This window comes from Triturus cristatus, chromosome 1_2 (assembly GCF_964204655.1).
Source record: "Triturus cristatus chromosome 1_2, aTriCri1.1, whole genome shotgun sequence".
In the NCBI taxonomy this organism is placed as follows: domain Eukaryota; kingdom Metazoa; phylum Chordata; class Amphibia; order Caudata; family Salamandridae; genus Triturus; species Triturus cristatus.
In genome coordinates, this window is record NC_140580.1 from 913,381,190 (window position 1) to 913,403,911 (window position 22,722).

General features: G+C 48.3%; 1 protein-coding gene across 4 annotated transcripts in view; it reads right to left on the bottom strand.

The window, feature by feature from the left end:
* KLHL17 (kelch like family member 17) overlaps nt 1-22,722 on the bottom strand; it is a 265,482-nt gene that overhangs the window by 36,768 nt on the left and 205,992 nt on the right. For all 4 annotated transcript variants that reach the window (XM_085609675.1, XM_085609676.1, XM_085609679.1 and 1 more), the window contains exons 6-10: nt 15,371-15,584; nt 12,995-13,139; nt 10,312-10,479; nt 8,714-8,802; nt 8,226-8,299 (exon numbers count right to left, since the gene is read on the bottom strand). In XM_085609675.1, coding sequence (XP_085465801.1) covers nt 8,226-8,299; nt 8,714-8,802; nt 10,312-10,479; nt 12,995-13,139; nt 15,371-15,584 — 690 coding nt within the window. The remainder of the gene's footprint in view (nt 1-8,225; nt 8,300-8,713; nt 8,803-10,311; nt 10,480-12,994; nt 13,140-15,370; nt 15,585-22,722) is intronic.

Genomic DNA, 22,722 nt, shown 5'->3' on the forward strand with positions numbered 1-22,722 from the left:
TCGACATTTAAGAGCGAGATGGGTCGATACGAACCGCAGAGGGCCCGGTCCTTCCCAGGTTTCGGAATTACCGCGACCGTTGCCCCTCAGGAGATCCGGTGGGATTGCTCCCGGTTCGGAAAAGGAATTAAATAGCCGAGTAAGGACAGGGGCCACAGCCGTGCAAAAAGTCTTATAAAACAAAGACGTGTACCCGTCCGGGCCCGGGGCCTTACCATGCTTCAGCCGCGCGATAGCGGAAATCACCTCCTCAACATGGATATCCCGCTCCAGGTGGTCCAGCACCGGAAGGGTCACCGACTCCAAATAACCTTCGGCGCCCCGTGGCGAGAAGGGCTCCTCCGCGTACAGCGCCTCGTAGAAGCCGCGGAAAGATTCCGCTACCTCTGCGTCCCCGGAGACGACCACCCCGTCCGTGCCCACCAGTTCCCTCAAGACGCCACGCTGCTGCGTGACCCGGAGCCGGTGTGCTAGGAGCTTGCCACATTTGTCCCCCCCAGGTGTAGAAGGCGTGTTTCAAGCGCAAGGCGGCATACTCCGCCCTATCAAGATCCAATGCCGACAGGAGCTTCCTCGCAGCCTTCAACTGCCTCCACACCCTTGGTGCCCCCGTGCGGCGGTGGACCTGCTCAAGCTCCCGGACCTGAACGGTCAGCTCGTCCCTCTTCCGTTGCCGCTCCCTATTTTCGGCTGCGGAGATAGAAATAAATTCCCCCTGGAGGACTGCCTTCAATGCCGCCCACTGTGTCGCCTGCGAAGTGTCGGTGTTGCTATTGTGAGTTAGGTAGTCCTGTATGACCTCCCCAATGCGCTGCACTACAGACTTTTTGTGTAAAAGGGTATCCCGGAGGCGCCACACCCCCCGAGAGGGGGAGGCCGCCGGCCACTGGAAAACGCCGGTGACTGGTGAATGGTCAGACAAGGTCAGGACCCCGATGTCCGCCGCCGTGGCAGCGGCATGCATCGGTCCACTCACCAGAAGGTAGTCCAGCCGTGAGTAGGTTCGATGTGCGTGTGAAAAGTAAGAGTAGTCCCTATCCGTGGGGTGCATGGAGCGCCAAAGGTCGTGTAAGTCCATTTCCGCAATCCGGGCCTTCACAGCCTGGGACAGTTCCCCCGTCTGCGGGAAGCGCTGCGCCGATCTGTCCATCACAGAATCGAAGACAATATTAAGGTCTCCCCCCAAAATGACGTGGCGGTCGGGGGAAGCAGTGACATCCACCAACACGGAGTCTAGGAAACGCTCTTGGTGGTCGTTTGGGCTATAAACGGAGCCGACCGTAAACGCTATGCCTCCTAAGCGCATGCGATACGCAAGAAGCCTCCCCTTCTGTTCAGCACACTTATACAAAACCTCCCCCCTAAAGGAGCTCGCTAGAAGAATGGCTACCCCCGCCGTCTTGTTCGCTGCCGAGGAGAAGAACTGGGTAGGGAACTTAGCAGAGCGCAGCCTATGGCAATCCCGGGACAATAAGTGGGTCTCCTGTAAAAGGCAAATGTCCGCCTGCGTCCCCTCCAGCAAAGATAAGATCGCTCTGCGCTTCACGGGGTTATTCAGACCCTGAACATTAAGGGTCACTACCTTTAGGGCCGACATTTCTCTCGGGGATCGGGAGCGCCGTGCAATGGGCAGGGGATCAGCGGGTGGGGCGCGCGGGGCAGCCGCGCAGGACAAGCCATAACAGACCAAGCGTGGGCATGGACAACATCGGACGGGACCTCCCCAACCCCAGAACAACCCCTACACCCACCCAAAACACAACCCTGGCAACTAGCCAAACGCAACCTCAAACACCCCATTGTCCCAGTCAAGCCCCAAAACGGGCAAGTCCGTAGAAAAAAAGTGGACGTCCAGCCACTCACCTCCAGCCGCTCCCCCCCGACCCCCCCGCCCCGTACCCAGCATTTAAAGAAGCTAAAGGCATCTCCCCCCGGAGTGAGTGTTAGGCCGTCAAGGCCACGCCGGTGGAGCCGGCCGAGTCCCTGGCCGCCGCCCTCAAAGCGTCGGCCATGTCCGCCCTGATGGTAGGGGAATCAGGACGCCCTGCGCTGGCCGCTGATCGTCGCCTCGCCGACCTCCGCCGGCTCCGTCTCTCCGTGGCCCTCCACGACGGTGTAGCTCCTTCCTCCTCCGCCGCCGTAAGCCCCAGGACTCCACAAATGTCCTGCAAGGAGCGTAGCTGGTGTAGCACCCCGTTCCATCGGAAGATCAGGCGGAAGGGATGACCCCAAGAGTACGGCGTCTCGTGTTCGCGCAAAAAGTCAGTGGCAATCCTGAAGGACCTGCGTTTCTGCAGCGTGATGGCGGAGAGGTCCTGGTAAAGCGCCACCGGCCGCTCCCGGAAAGTCAGGGGCTGTTTCCTGCGGGCCTCAGACATGATGCGTTCCTTCAGCGGGAAATCGGGCAGGAAGGCCAGAACGTCCGGTGGAGGTGCCGATGATTGGCGCTGCCGGCCAACCCTATGTGCCCTATCAATGCTAATGGGGAAGTCCGCAGCTTCCCCCAGGATCTCTCGGAACAGGTCCCGCAGGTAGCTCCCCAGATCGGACCCCTCGTCTGCAGTCGGCACACCACGCACTCGAATGTTGTTCCTCCGTGATCTGTTCTCAAGGTCCTCAGAGTGGGCCTGGAGCTCAACACACTGCTCCCGGAGGCGGAGAACATCCTGTTGAAGATGGACCATCTCCTCCTCCCGGCGTTGGGCCTCCGTCTCCACCGTTTCAACGCGCTCGCCAAGGCCCTCCACTTCCCTGCGCACTTCCCGGACCTCGCTGGCCACCTCCCGCTTCAGTGTCTGGAAGTCCTCCCTGAGGGAGCTAAACAGTTCCTCCATAAAGGTCCTCGTGACGGGTGGCTCCCCCCCAGTCACGTCCGCCGAGGCCCGGGAGGTCCCCGGCGAAGGCTGTGTTCTGTCCCGCAGTTGCTGGGCCCTGCCAAGCATGTCCGGCAGAGTGCGGTCCCCCTTCTTCGAGCCTCCTCTTCCAGACATCGCAAGCACTGCGGTCGGGCACTGGTCCAGCCGCCCCAGGGATGCCCAGCTGCTGGCAAGCACTCGACGTGGGTGTCCCTCCACAAGCAGGGTCGCTGCGTCACAGGTGACAAAATGGCGGTCCAGCCCGGTCCCCGCCAGCCGCGGGTGCCCATCCGAGACAGGAATGGAAGCTACAGTGGGGGGCTCCTCATCAGCACATCCCCCAAAAAGTCAGCCCGGCAGCAGCGGCGGTCACATACATCCGCCAGCAAGGGCCCCGGTGAACGCCAACACCACTGATCCCACGGGGACAAGATGGCGGCAGGGCGAGGCAGGGCAGAGCGACCAGGCCCGGCGACACCACCGGGGCCCCCAAAACGCACAGCAATCAAATAGGTTCCACCGCCGGTTTCAGTCTGTCACACGCAGGGGCCCAGATGGTCTGGCCCCAACAGAGAGTCCGCTGTACTTCGGCCAAGGGACAGGGGCCTACACAGTGCGAAGTGTCGCCGACACAGGTCTGAGTGCCAAAGCACCCGTCCTAAGTCTTCCGCACCGTCGGGTCCCCTCCCGCAGGGCTCCTTCACCCTCCGTCGAGCGACGGGCCAGATTCCCTCCAGATCGAAACTTTCAGCACCAGGCCCAGCCGAGGCGCCCGGACAGCACTCCGATGCGCTCCGCCTCTCAGGCCCTCCTTCGCTCCTCGAGCTCGATCGGACTTTTTGGGGGCTTCCCCCGAGGCGATCAGAACCAAAACTGCAACAACATGCGCACCAGGTGCTCCGCCACGCTCCTCTTCCACGCTGAGCCTCAGCGGGGGGAGAAAAGCATGAGAAAAGGGCTCAAGCTTGGCCGGGCCGGAGGAGCTACGGGAGGAAGCGTCCGCTCACCCCGCCATCTTGGCCACGCCCCCCAGCTATGGCTATTTTAGACACTCTGATGGAACGGAATATGGTCGACGTCTGGCGCTCCTGCTCAGCGGTTGCGGGTAGTTACACATATTTTTCTAGCCCTCACAACCTTTATACCACGATAGACTACTGGTTCCTAATGGGATCCCTCAGAAGCGCTTTAAAGGATTGCGAAGTCCTCCCACGTACCTATTCTGATCATTCCCCTATGCTGCTGACATTAGCCACTTCTGTCAAACGCCCACCTTCGTTTTCGTGGCGCTTTTCCCTAATGCACTATTAGATGAAGCCTTTAGGGCAGAACTGTTGGAGGCTATGGAAACCTTTTTTGATACCAATTTGGGATCCGTGCCACACTTTACCACAGTTTGGGAGACCTTCAAAGTTTATGTCCGGGGCATTGCAATTTCTAAACATTCGGGGGTATTGAAATCGATCAGGGGTCTGCTAGCCCTATTAGAACAAACCTTGACGCAGCTGGAGAGACAATCGCTTGACACAAATGATCCTACATTACTGACCACTATTAAGTCCACGCTGGAGGAGTATCACACTGAGGCGGATAGAGAGGTCAAACTCCTGGGTAAATACGCAGTAGCAAGAACATACGGAGAGGGGGAGAGTCCTGGCGCTGCTCTGGCAAATCTCATGAAGGGGCGTTGCACCGCTCAACACCCCATAGAATTAACTACAGATGACGGCGATATGGTCGCTGATTCTGAGGCGGTTGCAGAGCGTTCCAGGCGATATTATGCGGATCTATACAAGACCAAGTCCAGCAGTACACCCTCTGAAATACTGGAATATTTGGAATATATTAAGCTGCCCTGGCTGCTAGATGCCCACAGAGAATATCTGATGTGTCCGCTTGAAGCGTGGGACATTCATGCTGCCTTGTCCACAATGCACTCTGGTAGCACGTCGGGCAGGACGGCCTCACGGTGGGGTTCTACAAGGAATTTAAAGACCTCCTTACCCCTCATTTCCTAACACTATTCGAGGAGATGGTGCAGGAAGGCACTATGCCCCCCACGATGCGCGAGGCGCTACTGGTGGTTCTATTGAAGCCCAGGAAACCCCCGCAACATTGCTCCTCTTATCGGCCACTTTCGCTACTGAATGGGGACACCAAAATCTTTGCCAAAGTGCTGGCAAATAGACTAGCCCCTCTGATGCCGACTCTTGTTGGATCGGAACAGGCTGGTTTCATACCGGGTCGCTCGCTTACTCACAACTTGCGCACAGTGTTTGGTGCAATCCAGCATACCAAACCAGACATCAGGGCAGCCGCAATCTTTTTGGACGCTGAAAAAGCGTTTGATTCGGTGGAATGGAACTTTATGTTGTTAGCCCTAGAGCGAATGGGGCTGGGAAGCATCTTTCTTAGTCTGGTCAGCACCTTAAACCGAGCCCCCACGGCCCGCGTGCGAGTGGGAGATGGTGTTACTGCCTCCTTGACTATCTCCAGGGGTACCCGACAGGGTTGCCCGCTCTCCCCCTCCTATACGCCTTGGTCGCTGTGCCATTAGCTTGCGCATAGCGTGAATATCATAGCCACAGGGGAATCCGATTCCCGGGATACAACCTCATCATCTCCTCTTATGCAGACGATACCCTCCTATACGTACGGGACCCAGCCCAGAATGTGTCCCCCAACCTGCGTGAAATTGTGAGATTCGGCGGGCTCTCCGGACTGAAAATAAACTGGGCTAAATCGGTTATATTCCCCCTCACACCGGCGGCGCTTCCTGAGGTCCTGGACTGTCCCTTGCAATGGTCTACTGACCTGGTGCGCTATTTGGGAATCCAGATACACACGGACTCTGAGCTGGTGTTCAGAGTGAACTACAGACGCGCCATAATTAAGCGTGAGGAAGACGTAGCTAGATGGACTCGCCTCTCCCTCTCCCTTCTAAGCAGAATATCACTCATGAAAATGGTGGTCCTACCCAGGTTTCTCTTCTTGTTTCTCAACATCCCAATGGTCTTACCGGCACATTTCTTCAAACAACTTAGAAAGCTGCAAATTAAATTAGTTTGGGCCAACAAACAACCGCGAGCCAGTTGGGAACTTTTACATTGCCATACTACATGGGGGGGGGGGGGGGGGGGGGCTGGGACCCCCAGACATTTACCTTTATTATAGAGCTGCCCAAGCCTCGCATGCGTATTATTGGTAACACCAACAGTCACCCCCCGTCATTTATATATAGAGCGTCTCACGCAAGCCCCTGCCCATCTAGCAACGGCGTTGTTCCGTGCACCGTATCGCATCACCTGAACACTAGACTCGATTAATGCAACCACACACGCCTGGCATAAAATCTTCAACCAGCAAGCACTCTCTATATTCTATTCCTCCGCGACCCCCATCGCTTGGTGTGAGTGGCTCCCGATCCTCACCACGCCCGACATTATAGCGGCTTTACACTCCCTGGGACTGGACAAAATAAGAGATTTCTTTAATGAGGGACTAGGTAAGCCTTGGGCTGAACTGTTATTGACCGAACTGCCGCCACCCCCCCCTCACCACATTCCACTATTATAGGGCCAGAAGTGCACTGCTGGATTTACTTGGGGACGAGCTACTGGAACCCCCGGAGGTCCTCTCCTTCACCTCTCTAATACGTGCTGACTCCCCTAGGAGGGTAGTCTCCCGCATATACTCACAGACACAAGAGTTGCGCAGTAACCACTATGTCAAAGCCAGACATGAATTGCAAGCGGACCTAGAGCTTGATGTAGATGACGACATGTGGAAATATTGCTGCAAAGCCACCAGATGCATTTCACTTAACGGTAGGCATCGATTGATACAGTTTAAATTCCTTAATCGAATCTATCATACACCGGTGCGATTGCACAGATTTGGCATACGCGATACGCCCAACTGTGAGAGATGCGGGGTAGGTGAGGCTGACTTTTTGCACCTAGCATGGCTCTGCCCTGCGATCGCCAACTTTTGGCAACAAGTGTTTACAGAACTTAGCACAGTCACGCAGGTGGAACTTCACCCTGACCCACTACTGGCCCTCCTCGGATATTCCCAAAAATTGTTGAAACCTATCAGACGCTTGGTGGATATGGCCCTTCTGGTCGCTAAACGCGTCCTGGCAATGCACTGGTCCCGCGGTCCCCTTCCCTGGGCTAGGAACATGTTGTATTGCAACACACAAACAGAAGCATATAGTGAACTGCTCCCACCCCGAAATCGCCCGCAGAACTTCTGGAGCATATACACAACTTACATTGAGACACAGCCTCGAGATGATACTGCACTGTCCGCCCCTGCCGAAGGGTCACAACAGCCATGATAGAATTTATTGGTAAATGTGCTGTGGGCCTAGATGTCGGTCGATGTATGCTACTGTATCCACACTACTGTGCTCCTCGCTAACGTTGTTGTAGAATGCATTTGGATATCAATATATGTATTTATTTTTCGTGTTATTGTTTTTCTTCGCGGCTCGCTCATAACCCTGAAGAACAATTTTTAGAGAGTATTGTATTTTCAGTTCTCTTTTATGCCATATTCATGAGTCAGTAAATTGTTTTGAATTTTTGTTTGATTTGTATGGATAACATGGAAAATAAAATAATAATTAAAAAAAAAACTCCCTAGGAATACAGAGCCTGACACTTGATCTCTAGCTTTGAATGCACCGCACATGTGACTAGATTTAAAGGCCTATTTACAGAAAGCGTGGACTCACTGAAGAATAAAAGGGGCGATGGTGAACAAGCTTTGCTCCACGGGAGGGAAAAAGACATGCTGGACAGCCTAAAATGAAGCCTAAAACAAATAAAGCCAGAAATAGAAAGTCAGAAAACGTGAGTATGAGAAAATGTGAGTATGAAAAATGTAAGCAATGAGTGAAATGCATTCCCAGGGAAGCTGTCAGATTGCCCACAAGAAGTCTAATCTTAGACTTCGACCTAAAAACTACCACCAGCTAAAACATTTTACAGTGCTCATGGTAAACACTTGTTGAAGCGTTGTGCATGTTCTAGGGGTCCTATACTTACGTCTAAAGTAGGACATTTTAAACTGGCCACACTAAAGCCTACAAGGCCCTAGGCCCAGAAAGGTCAGATCCTTTCTGCTCCCAGCATGTTAGAAAAATGTTGGTAGCACTCTTTTAGAGCACTGTACACTCCTTAATGTTAATGTCTGGTCCATAGGTTTATTGTTCAGTCCACATCTGACCATGGTCAATAGTTAGGCATGGGTGGTAGAGGTGCTGTGACATGACTTGCTATTACTGCTTCATTAGATTCCCTCCCTGAGACATCCACCATGTTATGGGAAACAAACTACTGATTCCAGGTTGAGCAAACATACCTGTGGTTCATACTTCTCTACTGTTGCCAAGTGAGACGAGCTGTCATATCCGCCCACAGCATACAGATTCCCATCTGCAAAACAGCATTTAAACACTAGGGTTAGTCAGGCCTCTGCTGTCCCTGGAACATGGCTAGTGGGGCCCATCAGAGCTTCTATACATTTGCAAATTTTGTCTAGGAATGCCAAAGTGAGCTTTCCCGGATGGAATGGTGGCTCCTAGGAGTTTACATACATTCATGGATGGTGGTTTGGGTGTTCCCTCAAAGCTTTCCTACACTACTTGTTAGAGGTGTTCAGGGCCACCTGCTAGTTTCTATAAATTTTCTGATGGCAGTTGGGTGGATCACTGGATGGTCCCTACATTCACCAATAGTGATAAACTGCCCTACAATCCCATTAGTGGTTACAGAGGTCTGTGAAATTTTCTATACACTTATGAATGGTGATATGTGCTGCATGAATACAACTTAATGCTGGTCACTCACCTAGTGTTGCCACCCTGACGTATCTGCGCCGGGTGCTCATGGCTGCGATAGAGGTCCACGTGCCAGTTAGCGGGTCATACCTCTCTGCACTGCAGAAGCAGACAGGGAAATAGATAAGTTGATAAGTCCCCAATCTCCCCTCATGCAGAACGCAATAGCAGCGTCAGCGTCCTTCACACAAAGGATTAAAAGCATATTTACCGGTAACAATTGTTTTGTAGCTTGGAGTTGGTCTAGATCCAAATAATGTACCTTGTACTGCCACCTACAATCAAACCTTTTATGGCTTTACGAGTATTCCTACCATCACCTTTTGTGTGATTGATTTACTTCCCTAAGTGGCAAGGGTGTCCCCCAACGTGAGTCCAGTGCACACTGTGCCACTAGAGTTAAGATACATCTGACTGACGAGCCCCAATCAGGGCAAACCGGTCTTGTGCTGCTTGTTTTATCGTTCAGGGAGGATCTGGCCAGGCAGTTCGGCCTGGACCACTCCTACTGAAACAGGGATGAGACTGATTTGCATATGTCTGGGTAAAACTAAGGCATGGAGGGCAATGGGTTGGAATGCTACCTCCAGTGATTGCCCAGACATGGGTCACATGCTCACTGTGCCAATGAAGTAAAGCTGCACTTGACTCACGAATCCCAATCAGGTGAAAACCGGTCTGGGATTGCTTGTGTTCCGGTTGAGGGAGGACCTGGCCTGGCAATTCGGACTGGACTGTTCCTACTGGAGCACGATTGAGAAGGATTTGCGTATGGTTGGGTCCAAATTGAGGTAGCATGATGGGCAGAAGAACAATGGGTTGGAATGGTACCCCCAACGATGGTCAGTTGTCTGACATATTGCAAGTATTCCCCTATCACCTTTTGTATGTTTGAAGCCTGCAGGGCAGAGCAGAACATTTAAGATGATTATTTGGGGCTTAGTCAATCCACAGACCTATCCTAATAGCTTCTGTCTGATGCCCCTAGCTTACCATAAACACCTTATTTTTAATACCATGTAGCAATATGTGTCCTTTATCCCTATACTCAGCTATAAGAAACTCTGGACTGTTCCCTTGGCCACCAAACCATCTTTGCAACAGTCATGGGCAAGTAGATAACTGGATTCATCTTCCTTCAAGGAAGACTTCTCTCTGATCTGGCTGGTTTTGGCTCACTGGCTCAATTAAGAATCGAACACAATTTTTCAGTCTATCAAAATATTCAGGGCATGTGAAGGTAAAGCAGTTTAATATACACGGAAACCCCATACTGCGTGCCATTGACATGCATTAACCTATGAGACTAACTGAGCTCTCTTTTCAACAAGATTTTAAAGATTGGATGTATGTTGATATCCAACTGGCCACCTTTTAGAACAGAAAACGGGATTTAAAAAAAGGCAAGAACCTTAAGCTAACAATATGGGTCAATATAGTGTTATTCATGCTCTAGTGATGACCAGAAAGGTTTTTGCACCTGAGACAACTATATCTGTTTCAATTACTTGTCAAGACCACAAAGGACGGTTTATCCATAAGTGATAAAAAAGTATGAAAGCACTTTAAATTATTCAGAATTGTGAACGGTTGACAAGCTGCTCTTACCTGTTGAGACAGGAGGCTCCATCGTAACCCCCTGCTGCATACAGCAGTCCGTGCAGCGCTGCTACGCCCAAGCAGCTGCGCCGCGTGCCCATGGACACCTCAGGCTGCCATGTATTGGTAACAGGGTCGTAGGACTCTACGGTGGCTAAGTCGGAGGTGCCGTCATACCTGAAGTGCCAAGAGAAGCGTATAGGTGAGGTAGACTGCGGTTTAAAAAGGGAAAGTATGGGGGAGTGGTCCCTTCTCAGACAGACCAAGACAAATGACAGCATGAAACAGAATGATACAAATAGTTAAATGACACATTGCTAGTGTTCCCTAGAGTGAACTGGTGCGGACACTTGTACTGCAAATGCTTTGCAGAATGTTCATAGCTCAGATGGCATAGAGACACATACATCTATCCCCATTAACAATCATGAATACCCTCATCTATTCTTAAGAGAAATCTTGGGTGAGGAGGGGATAGACTGAGTCTGGAAGATTATATGAATAAATAATTTGCGCCTATTTTTATCTTTCGCCATATTTAGTATTATTGATTTATTAAGGAGAGCACTAAATGACCAGCAATGATTGGACAGTATGGTATTCATGTAGCGGCTCAGGTCGTCACCAGCAATGGCTTTGGGAGATGGTTCTAATGTGTACCAGATGGAAATAGTAATTGGCAATTTAAAAAAAGCCTCCTTTGGAGATGCATTTGATCCCCAACCAGTTGTCATTCACACTTTTCTCTGCTACAAATGCTGTAAAAAAATTATTTGGGCGGGGGTGGAGTAAAGAATGCCCAATAGAATTTAATGACTTTTTTTCATTACAGTGAAGCATCCTGGTGTAGTGACATGCGAGAGTGTCTTGTGGATTAATTGATCTTGCTTCTGTGTTCAAGGGCAGTTCATGTGATGATGCTGCTTCTGCAATTTAACATTTACAGGAGTTGCGGGCAATCTGACTCTGCTTGGTAGAGGCTGCTGCAGTATTAGTCCGCAGAGCTCCAATCTGCAGCTCGAACACTCGAGGCTAGAAATCTAGTGGAAAGGGTGCATTCAGAAGAGGCATGATTTTAATTTCCTTTGGACTGCATGGAGATGTGGTGTTGGGGATGGGGTGCTGCTATGAAGTGGGAGGTGTTCCAGAAGAGGCCAGTGATTGCGGAGACACATCTTTTAGTCTCACACAGACTGGCTACCACGCATTTTGGAGGGCTGCCAAGGTGGGGGGCCAATTTCACTGCGGTGGGGGCTGATTTTGTGAATGGGGACCTGCATGGTCATCTAAATAAACAAAGCAAAATAAATGGTTTTAAAGCATTCTTTCTAAGCATTTGGTTTCCCATTGTTTACTTGGAAAGACCAGGTAGCCAGTCCGGCCTTGGATACTCCTACAAGACTTGTATAAATTGATTACATAGAGTTTGAAGGGTGTGAAAATGTGCCCTTAGCCTGAAGGTAGGTACATGCAAAAGTAGTCATATGTGAAGAAGAGCATCTTCAAGGAGACACCCAGTATATCCTTCAAAAGGAAAAACTTCTTTGGGCAACTTAACCTCTTGTTAGCCATATGCGACTGCAAGAACTTCATGTGACAACACTCACAGAGGCGTCTTTCCTCCCTACACTTACCCAAATAATAAAAGTCAGGCACACTCTAATAACAACGAACGAAACATGCAATGTAACTCAAACTTTGGTATTTCATCCTTAAAAAAGGCCATTAAAATAGAAGATTGATCGAAACGCTGCTGACACCTTGGTTTTTATGCAATGACACAGATTTGTTTCTGAAACAAATGTACCACAGGTATTTTGTTTAATTTACTTTTGCTGTCACTGTATTAGTTCGGATGAGAGTAGTATATAAGCGGATCCGAAAAGCGTGAAGAAGTTACTAAAAAAGCTGGTCGATACCGAACGCGAACAATACCGACGAAATCTAAAGGCCTTTTGGCCTTAAACTAAAGTTTCCGAGCTTGAGCTAAGATAAGCACATCTGAACCCAATGGCGGAAAAAAACAATCTGAGGATGGAGAGGATGCCCATGCGCACTGTAGTCCAGGGGAGGAGCCACCTATCTCGTGATACTTCGAAGACTCGAACACTAGGCGGCGATCTATACACAGATATGAATTCAGCAGCCCACATGCCTCGAACATATGAGCATGAATGAATGACTGAACATATACAGTCACAGTATCTGTAGTATGAAACAAGGTTCCATTTGATTTAAAGGTTCATTTATTTCTAATTGTTTTATAAGAATAACCAGAATGATCAATTAAGTTATTTTATTTTATATACAAATCTATTCTGTCATACATATTACTAATACACAGGAATGTAGAGCTCAGCGTTAGTCAGTTATTACCTATTTTGCTACACCATGATACCATAAAAAAAATAAGTTTGATAATACCACCCTATGTTTGATAGGCCTTCAAACTATCCATAGCCCCCCCTAGTGCTGGAGACATGGGTATGGTTAATATGAGCTTGAACTAAAGAACAACGCTTTTTGTTGTCAGGCACTGTTATGATATATGCCTGCTACTAGACTAATTTCCTCAATGGTCAATCTGTCTGTGGATAAGTGAATGTAGACATTTCCCACCCTGCTCAGCCCACCTTCAGGGAGACAACAATCTTCACACTCTTGTGTAAACCCAGGGCGAGGTGCTCCTTACCCTCCAACAGCATAGAGCTTGTTCCCAATGGCTGCTACTCCTACTCGCGCCCGCCTTGTGGACATGGACGCCACCATGTGCCAGCGATCTGTCCTGGTGTCATAGGCTTCGCAGTCCCCATGGATAGCGAACAGGCTCCCGCCACCTACAAAGAAAGGCACAGTACATAAAGGGTGAAACAAGGGATTGTGGGATTCAGCTATCAGAACTTTTGGGTTGAACCAAAGACCCCCTTCCACTGGTTTGTTAACCATCAGCATCATGTCCATTTTTAAGGGCTCGACTTAGAGAATAGGTGAGTGGGAATGCAAAAACCTTCGAAGGGGACAGTAGACATATGGCACACTCCCAAGCAGAAGCACTGGAGACAAAAGCATAAATTCATTTAAAGAGGTTCAAAGCAGATAGTTTGACGAAGAATGGTAAAGCGGCGGACAACCTGCTGTGTAGGTCACAAGCACGCAAAAAAAAAATCTTATTGCCCATCCTTCTTACAAACCAACTTAAATCCTCATCCATGGAATGTCTCAGGCATTCGCTTAGGTCACACTCTAGGGAAAGGAGTGTTTAAAAGTTTGGGCACTGGCCTCGGAATGGGCGCTGCGCAGGAGGAATGTCACTCCTGGGCAACCCACCTCACAGCTGATGCCATAAGTGTGTAGACAGATAATTAGAGATGAAAATTTGCATTGAGACCATGCTACAGGATTGTAAGAAGGTAAATAAACAGCAGGGTGAATAGCCAACACCTTTTTGTACTCATTAATTGACCTGGGAGAGAATGATAGACTGATGTAAGCCTAATGATATCTGAACCTAGGACCTGCAGTGTGCACGTAGCATTACGATACTTTGATGACTAGATTACAAAGAATATGCAGATATGTTTACCCAGACAGTTACAGTAAAGCAAGACATGCAGACAAAGATATATAAAAAGAGAGCCCACGACCAGCAATCTGCCTGTTGCAGTTTCTTGACAGCTGCTAGAACAAACGTTGCAGGTTGGTAAAAAAAAACCTGAAGCACTTAATTTTTGTTGGTGGGTCTAATTTCTGACAACTAAGAACATAACATAGCCCATAAAAGTGATACAAGTTAAATTCAAGAAGTACAAACCAAACAGAACACTGTTCTCCAAGCTTGCACTACTTATCATACACTTTACCGTAAGAAATCCGAAGGAGGCACTGCTTTCTCAGTACGAGCCGCCAAGCTCTGGAACTCACTAACAGCCAACAATATAAGAACCCAGAAGCATATAGACTTCTGACGGCAGTTGAGAACACGTTATTTCCTAAATAACTCCACCACCCACATTCTGGCAACAGAGCACAGAAAGCAGTCACACCCTCAAGTATAATCCACAGCATAAAACCCATGAACTGCAAACCACTCAACCATTAAAATGCTTTTGATATGCAGGTAAGGTAAAAAGGGTCAACCTACGGTTCACCATCGCATTTCATAGCTGCATATAACACAGTTGTGGCCCACAATAATAATAAAGCCATAATATGCAGCAGTCAGCAACAAATTATAACTTATACCTCTTAAATTCACATAAAACATCGGCTATGAAGGTTGTTCATCACTGTGCAGCCAAAACAATTGTCCTCATCAAATGAACCGGCACAGAATAACTGAAGAGATCTGTCACACATTGTTGGACAACTCGGAGGACTTTAATATAGTCCATCTCTGCAGGTCTCAAATATCAGTACGATCTGACTACTTCTTTACACCTCAAAAAGATACTCGGATATGGGATGCCCATCCCAACAGATAACTCCACTTCTCTCTCTGTGCAACCCTGCCAGCTCAGGACCACAACTATATACAAAATCTCAGACTAGACAACTCGGAGCTGTAACCAGCTAAGCAGACTGTATCATGTGAAATACCATAAAGGGGCCCGCAGAGCTGTAGAAAGCTACCTGCATACTGTAAGAAACCTGCACGCCTGTCTCTCACACTTCATCATCCAACACTGCGTCCCACACCATGATGACAGCACCTCGGTGGTCATCATGCCCGACATAGGTCCGAAATACAGATGACATCCTTTCAACCCCGTTGCAGCGTGCTATCAATCTAAGCAAGCACTTCAGCGCCTCACAAAGGGCTAGTAAGAGCTATACAAATGCTGCAATACAATAAGTACAGAAAAAGGTTATCAATCATTAAAAGGAGAAAACACAGTTTAGTGCAGACATATAATCTGATTTTCCTATCTTTGAAAGGAGAAAACACAGATTGGTAAAGATGTGCAACGAAGAGAGATGTTATCTCTTGAACAGTTTGTAAAACTCATTTAAACTCGACACCTGGGCTGGGTCTAGGGGGCTAGAGTAAAGATTGCTGTACAGCACTTACCAACAGCGAAGAGCACGGTACTGGCCCCCTCGCAGCGCCGCGGCCGGGTCCGGCTGTTGCTGAGGACGCCTCTCTGCTCTGGCATCAGGTGGTACTTCAGGGCTTCTATCAGCAGGTCTTTGCACTCGGAATGGTGTCGCACCAGCAGCTCTGTGTCCACATTGCTCATGAGAAAGTCGCGGCTCAGTAGCGGTAAACGCACACACTTCATCAGCTGAAGGAGAGGAGCATGGAATCAATGCTGGGCTGGAGCGTAACATTTAAGTCCAAGCATAGCTTTGCTATCCATGGCATTCAGTTGTGTGTTTACCACAGCAATACTTGTACAGCTCATGACATTCCCAAAAACAAAAGTTGTAGCTCTGCTAGCAGAGGGGTTAACCTGTAACCTAGAGACAGACCTGCTGTTTAGAAAAAAATGCCTGTAACCCAAGTGTTAGCCTTTCATTCTTTAAAATCACTTGAAACCTAGGGTAGCATGGCTGGTTGTGCAACTGGACCAATTATCTCTACTGCACCAGATGTATTGTACTGCAATTCAATTTATATAGCGCTTACTACCCCTGATGAGGCATTGGCTTGCTTTATGGTGAGTAACGTACTACTCCAGAAAACAAGGTCAGTGGTTGATCCAATGGTTAGTGACTGTTGTTGGTTATTGGGATTAGTCTTGTGCTCTCAAGGAAATTATTCTGTGCATCTGCTCCAGTGTCTCTGTGGGTGATTAGATGAAAAAATGTTTGCAGCCAAGTAGTGGCTACCATGCCTGTGGAAGTCACCTGTTACACTCAAGGCATTTTCTTATACCCCTATGGGAGAAGTTTACTGTCACACGGAATATTGCTTTCCTGCCCTAGACATTCAGCTATAACCTGTAACGAAAGTAACAGCTCTATGGTCTAAGGATTTATCTAAACCCAAAAGGATTGGTTACTGCTGCTATTAAAACAATATCGGAGGACAAGAGCATGCGATGCGCTCTGGCGTAGCCAGATTACCTGCCAGACTTGGCATGGATCAATATCAGAAATAAGAAACATGACATTGACTGTGATAACGGTACTCGTGGTCCTCGCTCTTGCTTCTTCACGCCTGCTTGGGGACTGTCAGTGCCGCAGGAAGTACTGGAGAAAACTTGCCAAAAATGGATGCTGTCACTTTAGATTTTGTCTGCCGCCTCACCGTGAGCACCCTATTGTTGTATGCTAGCTAAGCTTTGCCCACAAGGTAATATTCTGTGTTATGGATATACAGTACTGGATGGGACTGTGCAGTGGGAAGGGGTCAGAGAGACTGATACAGGCACTGCTGTTCCACCAGTGTGGCTGGGGTAGCAACTTTTACTTCATGGGGACTGAACTTGCCCAGTGACAGGTGCAGGGTAATCAAGACGCTTTCCTTCTTGGAAAGTGATATCATCCTTCAAGGAATGAGGGCACAAACAAGACTGTTTGCCAAGGACTTTCGAACACTGGCTTTAGACTCTAGCAGAAGGAAGATGAGGGGGAGTGGGACATGGTGCTGAAGTCTCGCCACACGGACACTTTCTCTATGAAAAGACCTAAACTAAAACAAAGAGGGAGGGTAGTCAGTGGTCAAGGTTAAACTAGAGGAAAAAATCTTTATCTCAATGTAAATAGGAGAATATGTGTGATTAAGTACTCCATGTAACACCAGAACATGCTGAGGGGGCAATTATCATGGGTGATGACATTAATCTTGCAGCCAACAGCATATTAGCTGATTAGCTGGCCATTGAATATGGAGGGCAGAGGTGGCACCAGGTCACAGAGTCTCAAGAGTAAACTGAAAGATATACGGTGCTAAGCACGTAAAAGTAGGTGCACCCACTCACTTTAGGCTTCTTTTTACTCCCACAAATCGTTGACAGTATTGATTACACTTTTGCCCCAACCTCTGACACTACACCTACTTGAGATAACTATAAGTAACTTTACTGTCTGAAACACTATCAACATCCTGGGACAGTATCAACAGCCTGGGACAGTATCAACAGCCTGGGACTTTTTGCAACCAAGCATGGATACAGATGCTGAACATTTGGTGAGGACCTGGTCAAACATCTGATGGCCATAAAAGAGCTCCAAGCTACATTTTGCAATTAGTGATACAGGAACTAGAGTAAAGGAGTGCTCAGGGGAAACCCCAAAGCAGCAGCAGGTACACTGCACACGAGGGGGCAGGGGCAAGCTGGTCATCATCACCACAAAGCAAGGAACTAAAACACATGTAGGAAAATAGGGTGTTGAAGAATCATCAAAACACCACAAAGGTGACATTAAGGCCATTAGAGACTACACAGGCATATTAATGTTGTGTCTGTGTCAAAAATGTACACAAGGAAGGAGTTTGTGTTAAAATATAGCCCTAAATGTCGGATTTGCGTGATTATGCATAATTTCACATAATTTTACCGAAATTTCATATAATTATACAAAATTGGCACACACCTACTTAAATCCAATGAAGACGGCTGTAAGGAGGCTACAAGTTTCATGGTGCAATGCTTGATAATGTAAAAGAGCTTTATGGATTTATATTTTTGTGTATCATTAACAATTTGTAGTTTGCATTTACACACACAATTTGACACTGCAGACTGGTTTAATGCAATTGCTTTGGAAACTAATTTACTAATTTCCTATGATGTGTAGAAGTGTATTTTCTGATGTGTTTTAGTTATTCCACATTTCTGTGAAAAACGCCATTTTAACTAAGATGGAAGCCATCCCTGTCACTCATTCAGTGCTTCACCCAGCACACATCGTCACCCAACAAGCGCCACACAACACAGTCGACCTGCAATGTGCTTGAATATTTTCTCTGTTGTTATTGTTCTGCTCATCGTGAACCTCTCTAAGTCGGATGTAACTGGCAACATGTACCCACATCTTCCGCTGCATCAATGAAACCTATACATTCGAATAGTGTAATAATGTAAATGCAACTTGTTTGTTTGAACATGTCTGGATGACATTAGTTTTAGAGGGTGGTGAATAACTATTCAAACAAGCATTGACATAGCCAATAGGTCTCGCCTTTGGGACTTTATAAGTGTTTAGTTATCCAGCACAATATCCTTGGTGCAACAACATCAACTGTTGCATGGCTAAACACTTATAAGATCCCAAAGGCGAGACCTATTGGCTATGCCAATGCTTGTTTCAGGTGCTCCGGCTAGTTCTCAAACAAGTTTTAAATTTGTGTCATAGTAAAGATTTTGGAGGCCCCATAATAGAAATATTTGGAGCATCATTTGGAATAACTTTGAACTTCACTACCGATTTTATACTAATTCAAGCCTATTATGCCAAACAATATTGACAGTTAGGTTGCGATAGGGAAATAGAAGCAAGAGAAAAGGTTCACTTTTCGAGCGCCCCGTTGGAAGATCGAGACCCTACATAATTGTCTACTTGCTCCATGCCTTAAAAAGTCTCAGAGTTAAATAAATGACAAAGAGAAAACTATAGGTATTTTAAAAACGTATGCGTCATGAATGAAAGATTTCTGGAAATTAGAACACAATTAGCTAACAGACACTTTGTCTTTCCTTTTCCCGTCTGACGGAACAGATGCTGCGTCACACGGCTGGCAAACGCTCGGAACATACAACTGTTTACAGACTTAACATTTGATGTTATCTGTAGGGAAGTATGCAAATGCTGCAGATACCTCATAATACATATAACTCAAGGCACAGTAAAACAAGATGACCTGGGTACTGAAATATTAATTTTATCAGGGGTGTATGCATCATTAGTAATTGTTTAGTCTGGTTTTTTGAAATGTCGTTTTTTCCTGGACGTGTACCAAAACACAGCCATAATGTCTTGTTTTGGTGGGGGAGGGAGGTCCGCAGGCACCCATACCATTGATACAAATTACACTGTAGCTGCTGCACTAATCGGGTTTCCTGAACCTACTTCACCTAAGTAAACAGAGTATTACATATGTAATGTGTGAAGCCGAATATAACTCGAAACACCCAAAAGTGTGAGTGTGGCTGCCTGGCCGCGCACATGAACAGCGCTGCCACCCCCGAGCTCACAAAAACAATAACGTAATTCACGTTTGTAAGTAATATTTCACTCTAGTAAAGTACTTAAACGGTAACCATCGGTGGTGGCAGAGAAAGCAGCTTGGGTCTGGAAGTGATGTGACCGTGATCTCAACTGCTGCGTGCCCTTTCTTGTAGCTCCTACACGAATTAGGCAAAGTCTAAAATGAAACTTCTTTCTGCGGATAAACGGTCTATGTTACGGGGATGGGGAGGGGGCAAAACGATGGACATGAAAAACAGGGAGGGGGCGAGGAAAAAGGAGTGAAAGCAAGAGACAGATGGAAAGAGAAAGATAAAAATAGAGAGGGAAAGCAAGTAAAAGAGTATTAAAGAAGGGGGAGAGAAAGTGGAAGCAGGGAAGAAAAGGTGGAGTGAACGATGGACAGAAAGAGCAAAAGAAGGGAAGACAGAAAGTAAGAAAGAAAGTGGGACAAAAGGAATTAAGTATGAGGAGACGAAAAGAACAAACATTGGCCGCGCGGCCGTGAAAGTGACGCGGTCACGCGGCTGTGAAAGTGATCGCGATCACGCGCTGTAAAGGTGCCTGCGAGCGATGCGCTTAATGAGCCATGACGAGGGAGGAAAGCCAGATGGCGCCTTGGCGTGTAACCGCGTGCGTAACCGCAAGCTTTAGGCCACAAGCAAAAGCGTGTGGTCGGATTTTTAAAGACCACTTACTAAAAGTCTCGCCAGAGCAGCGCATGTGCTGGCTCAGGCGAGACCTAAAAAAGGGGTTTGAGCTTAGGTGTTGAGGTAATATTTTGTTCTATGTGCTCTGATTTGCTGAATAAATAACACATTTGCTCACACTACGATGATTCCTCAAATGTTCCTATTTCTATGAAAGAACTGTGTATAAAAGCCTCTTGATTTTGGGGGTGAGCCCGATTTGAGAGCTTTCCTAAATGATGCGAGGGATACTGCCAGTTTTTTAATTTCACTGCCCATTGGTACTTAAAATATTTTCTGATTTTACATACTTCGTATAACTTAGCATCTGATAGCCTTTACTTTGTAACACTTATTTTGAATTTTTGTGATAAAACCCTTAAACTGTTTATTGATCTAGAATTCAGTTATTGAGTGGGCCAAAATTATTCCTAAATGAGAATTATTTAATGAAATTTCATTATATTGATTAAGATGCCTTGGGAGGTGCCTTAACACTGGGGCGCATTACATCCTGAAACTGAAGTTTAGTACTGTCTTAGATACAGCTTAATGTGGGAGATTTGATCAAGATATATTTTGGGATGTCTTGATATTGGGGTAACATGCTTTGCTTCCACAATACCACAGTCTGGTTTTCAGTTACATATGAATGGTAATCTAAATCAAAAATGAGAAACCTCTCTGTAGTCCTAGGGCATTTAGGGGCGTTCATGGGTTTTAAAAGACTGTACTTAAGTTAGTTGTGTCCAAATCTGAACACAGCCTGCAAGTCAGCCTTGCCCCCTTATTTACATCCAAACAGGCAGAAGGCTTACAAGAAGCATGTATCAAATAGCTAAAGCTGGAAGGGAGGAGCCTAGCGCACAACCAAGATGGCCGCGTAGGCTTGTGGCTCCCGGGGGCCTCCGCAACCTCCCACGTCTATCCTGTCATAATCCTGATTTTTTCGATGGGCTTTTGTTTATGATCTTGCGCTAAGGTACCACTCGTTTTCCAAATCGAAATTGGACTCCGGGAACGTGTTTTTTGGCGATCTGAAGTTTGCGGCCTTCTCCGGCCTTGGTGTCGACCTCGGGTTGGTGAGGTGCCCGGCTGCGAATTGAACAAAAGCGGCATGCCAGGCTGGGCCTGCCCCGGACCCCGTGCTTTCACTTTCGGTTTCGAGTTGAGCTACCGAGATTGATGCGTGGGACATTGGGAGAGCTGCGCAGAGTACGGAGTGCAAGGCCTAGTCTTGAACTGTAAACAGGCCTCTTTCAGTTGGCGGCCCGGATCTCCTGGCCTTCCTCCGGGTGCTGGAGGGTGCTGACCTTGCTGATCGCTGACGATGACGACGAGAGTGGACGGCGACAAACTGAAACCCAAATCTACCCGGAGGGGAGCTTATTCCCAGGCCAACAATATGGACCGCTATGCACAGCCAAAGGGATCCCCTAGTGGATCGCGTAAATCGCCTGAGCCGCCCAAGGAGGCCTCGGGCGCATCATCCGAATTGACCCTGTTGGATGTCATGGGGGCCATTGAGGAGATGAAGGTGACTGTGAACCAGCAATTGGATACTCTGGCTAACAAATTGGACTCGGTGCTGATTGATGTCACCTTGGTCAGAGCGGACCTGTCGAAAACCAATGACCGGGTCGACTCATTGACCCAAGCAGCGTCGAGCCTAACGGTAGATGTGGCCGCCTTGCAGACGACGGTGCGGAGGTTGCAGCTCGCCAGTGACCTGACCGAGCGTCGCCTTGAGGACTCCGAAGGCAGGGCCAGACGGAACAACGTCCGCATTATCAGCGTGCCCGAACGGTCGGAGGAGTCTGCTGTGGATCTTTTTGTGGAGGATCTAGTGGTGACTCATCTAGCACCCAAAGGGCTGAGCAAGTTCTTCGCTGTGGAACGGGCCCACATGATCCCGGGGGGTGCGCCCAAGGTGGGTGCCCCCCCGCGGCCTATCATTGCCCGACTTTTTAATTTTCGGGATAGAGACGCTATCCTGCAGGCGTCGAGGGTGGCTGGGCCATTACGATTTGAGAACTCTAATGTTAGCTTTTACCCAGACTTTACACAAGCGGTTCAAAAGCAACGGATGGGATTCTCGGCCATCAAACGGCGCTTGAGAGACATGGAGTTCAAGTATGCGATGCTGTTCCCGGCAAGGCTGCGGGTCGAGTTGGATGGTCGCTCCCACTTCTTCGACCGGCCGGAGGCGGTGGGAGAGTGGCTGGATGCCCTGCCCAAGAGTCGGGATCGGGAGGGTCGGATGGCGGAGAGCGGAGAGGGTTTGACGGAGTAGGAATGGAACTGTGATCCTGGTGATGGACTGTATCGGTAACGTTTTGCACCTGTGGCTGCACTGGACTCCAGTTTGTAACGCTTTGCCCCGTGGTATTTGGAGGTTGCGGGGGGCTTGCTGGGACCCTTTCCTCCTTCGGGGGTTTTGTCTTGTCCTTTCCTCATATTGGGGCGACAGGCACACTGCATGTTGGGGGGGCTGTTCGGGCTCACGCAGGGGTGCAGGGAGGGGGGAGTTTTGTTGGGGTCGATGGGGGGGGTTGGGGTTTGTTTGTTTCACAAGGCGGGGTAATATTTTTTGCTGTGC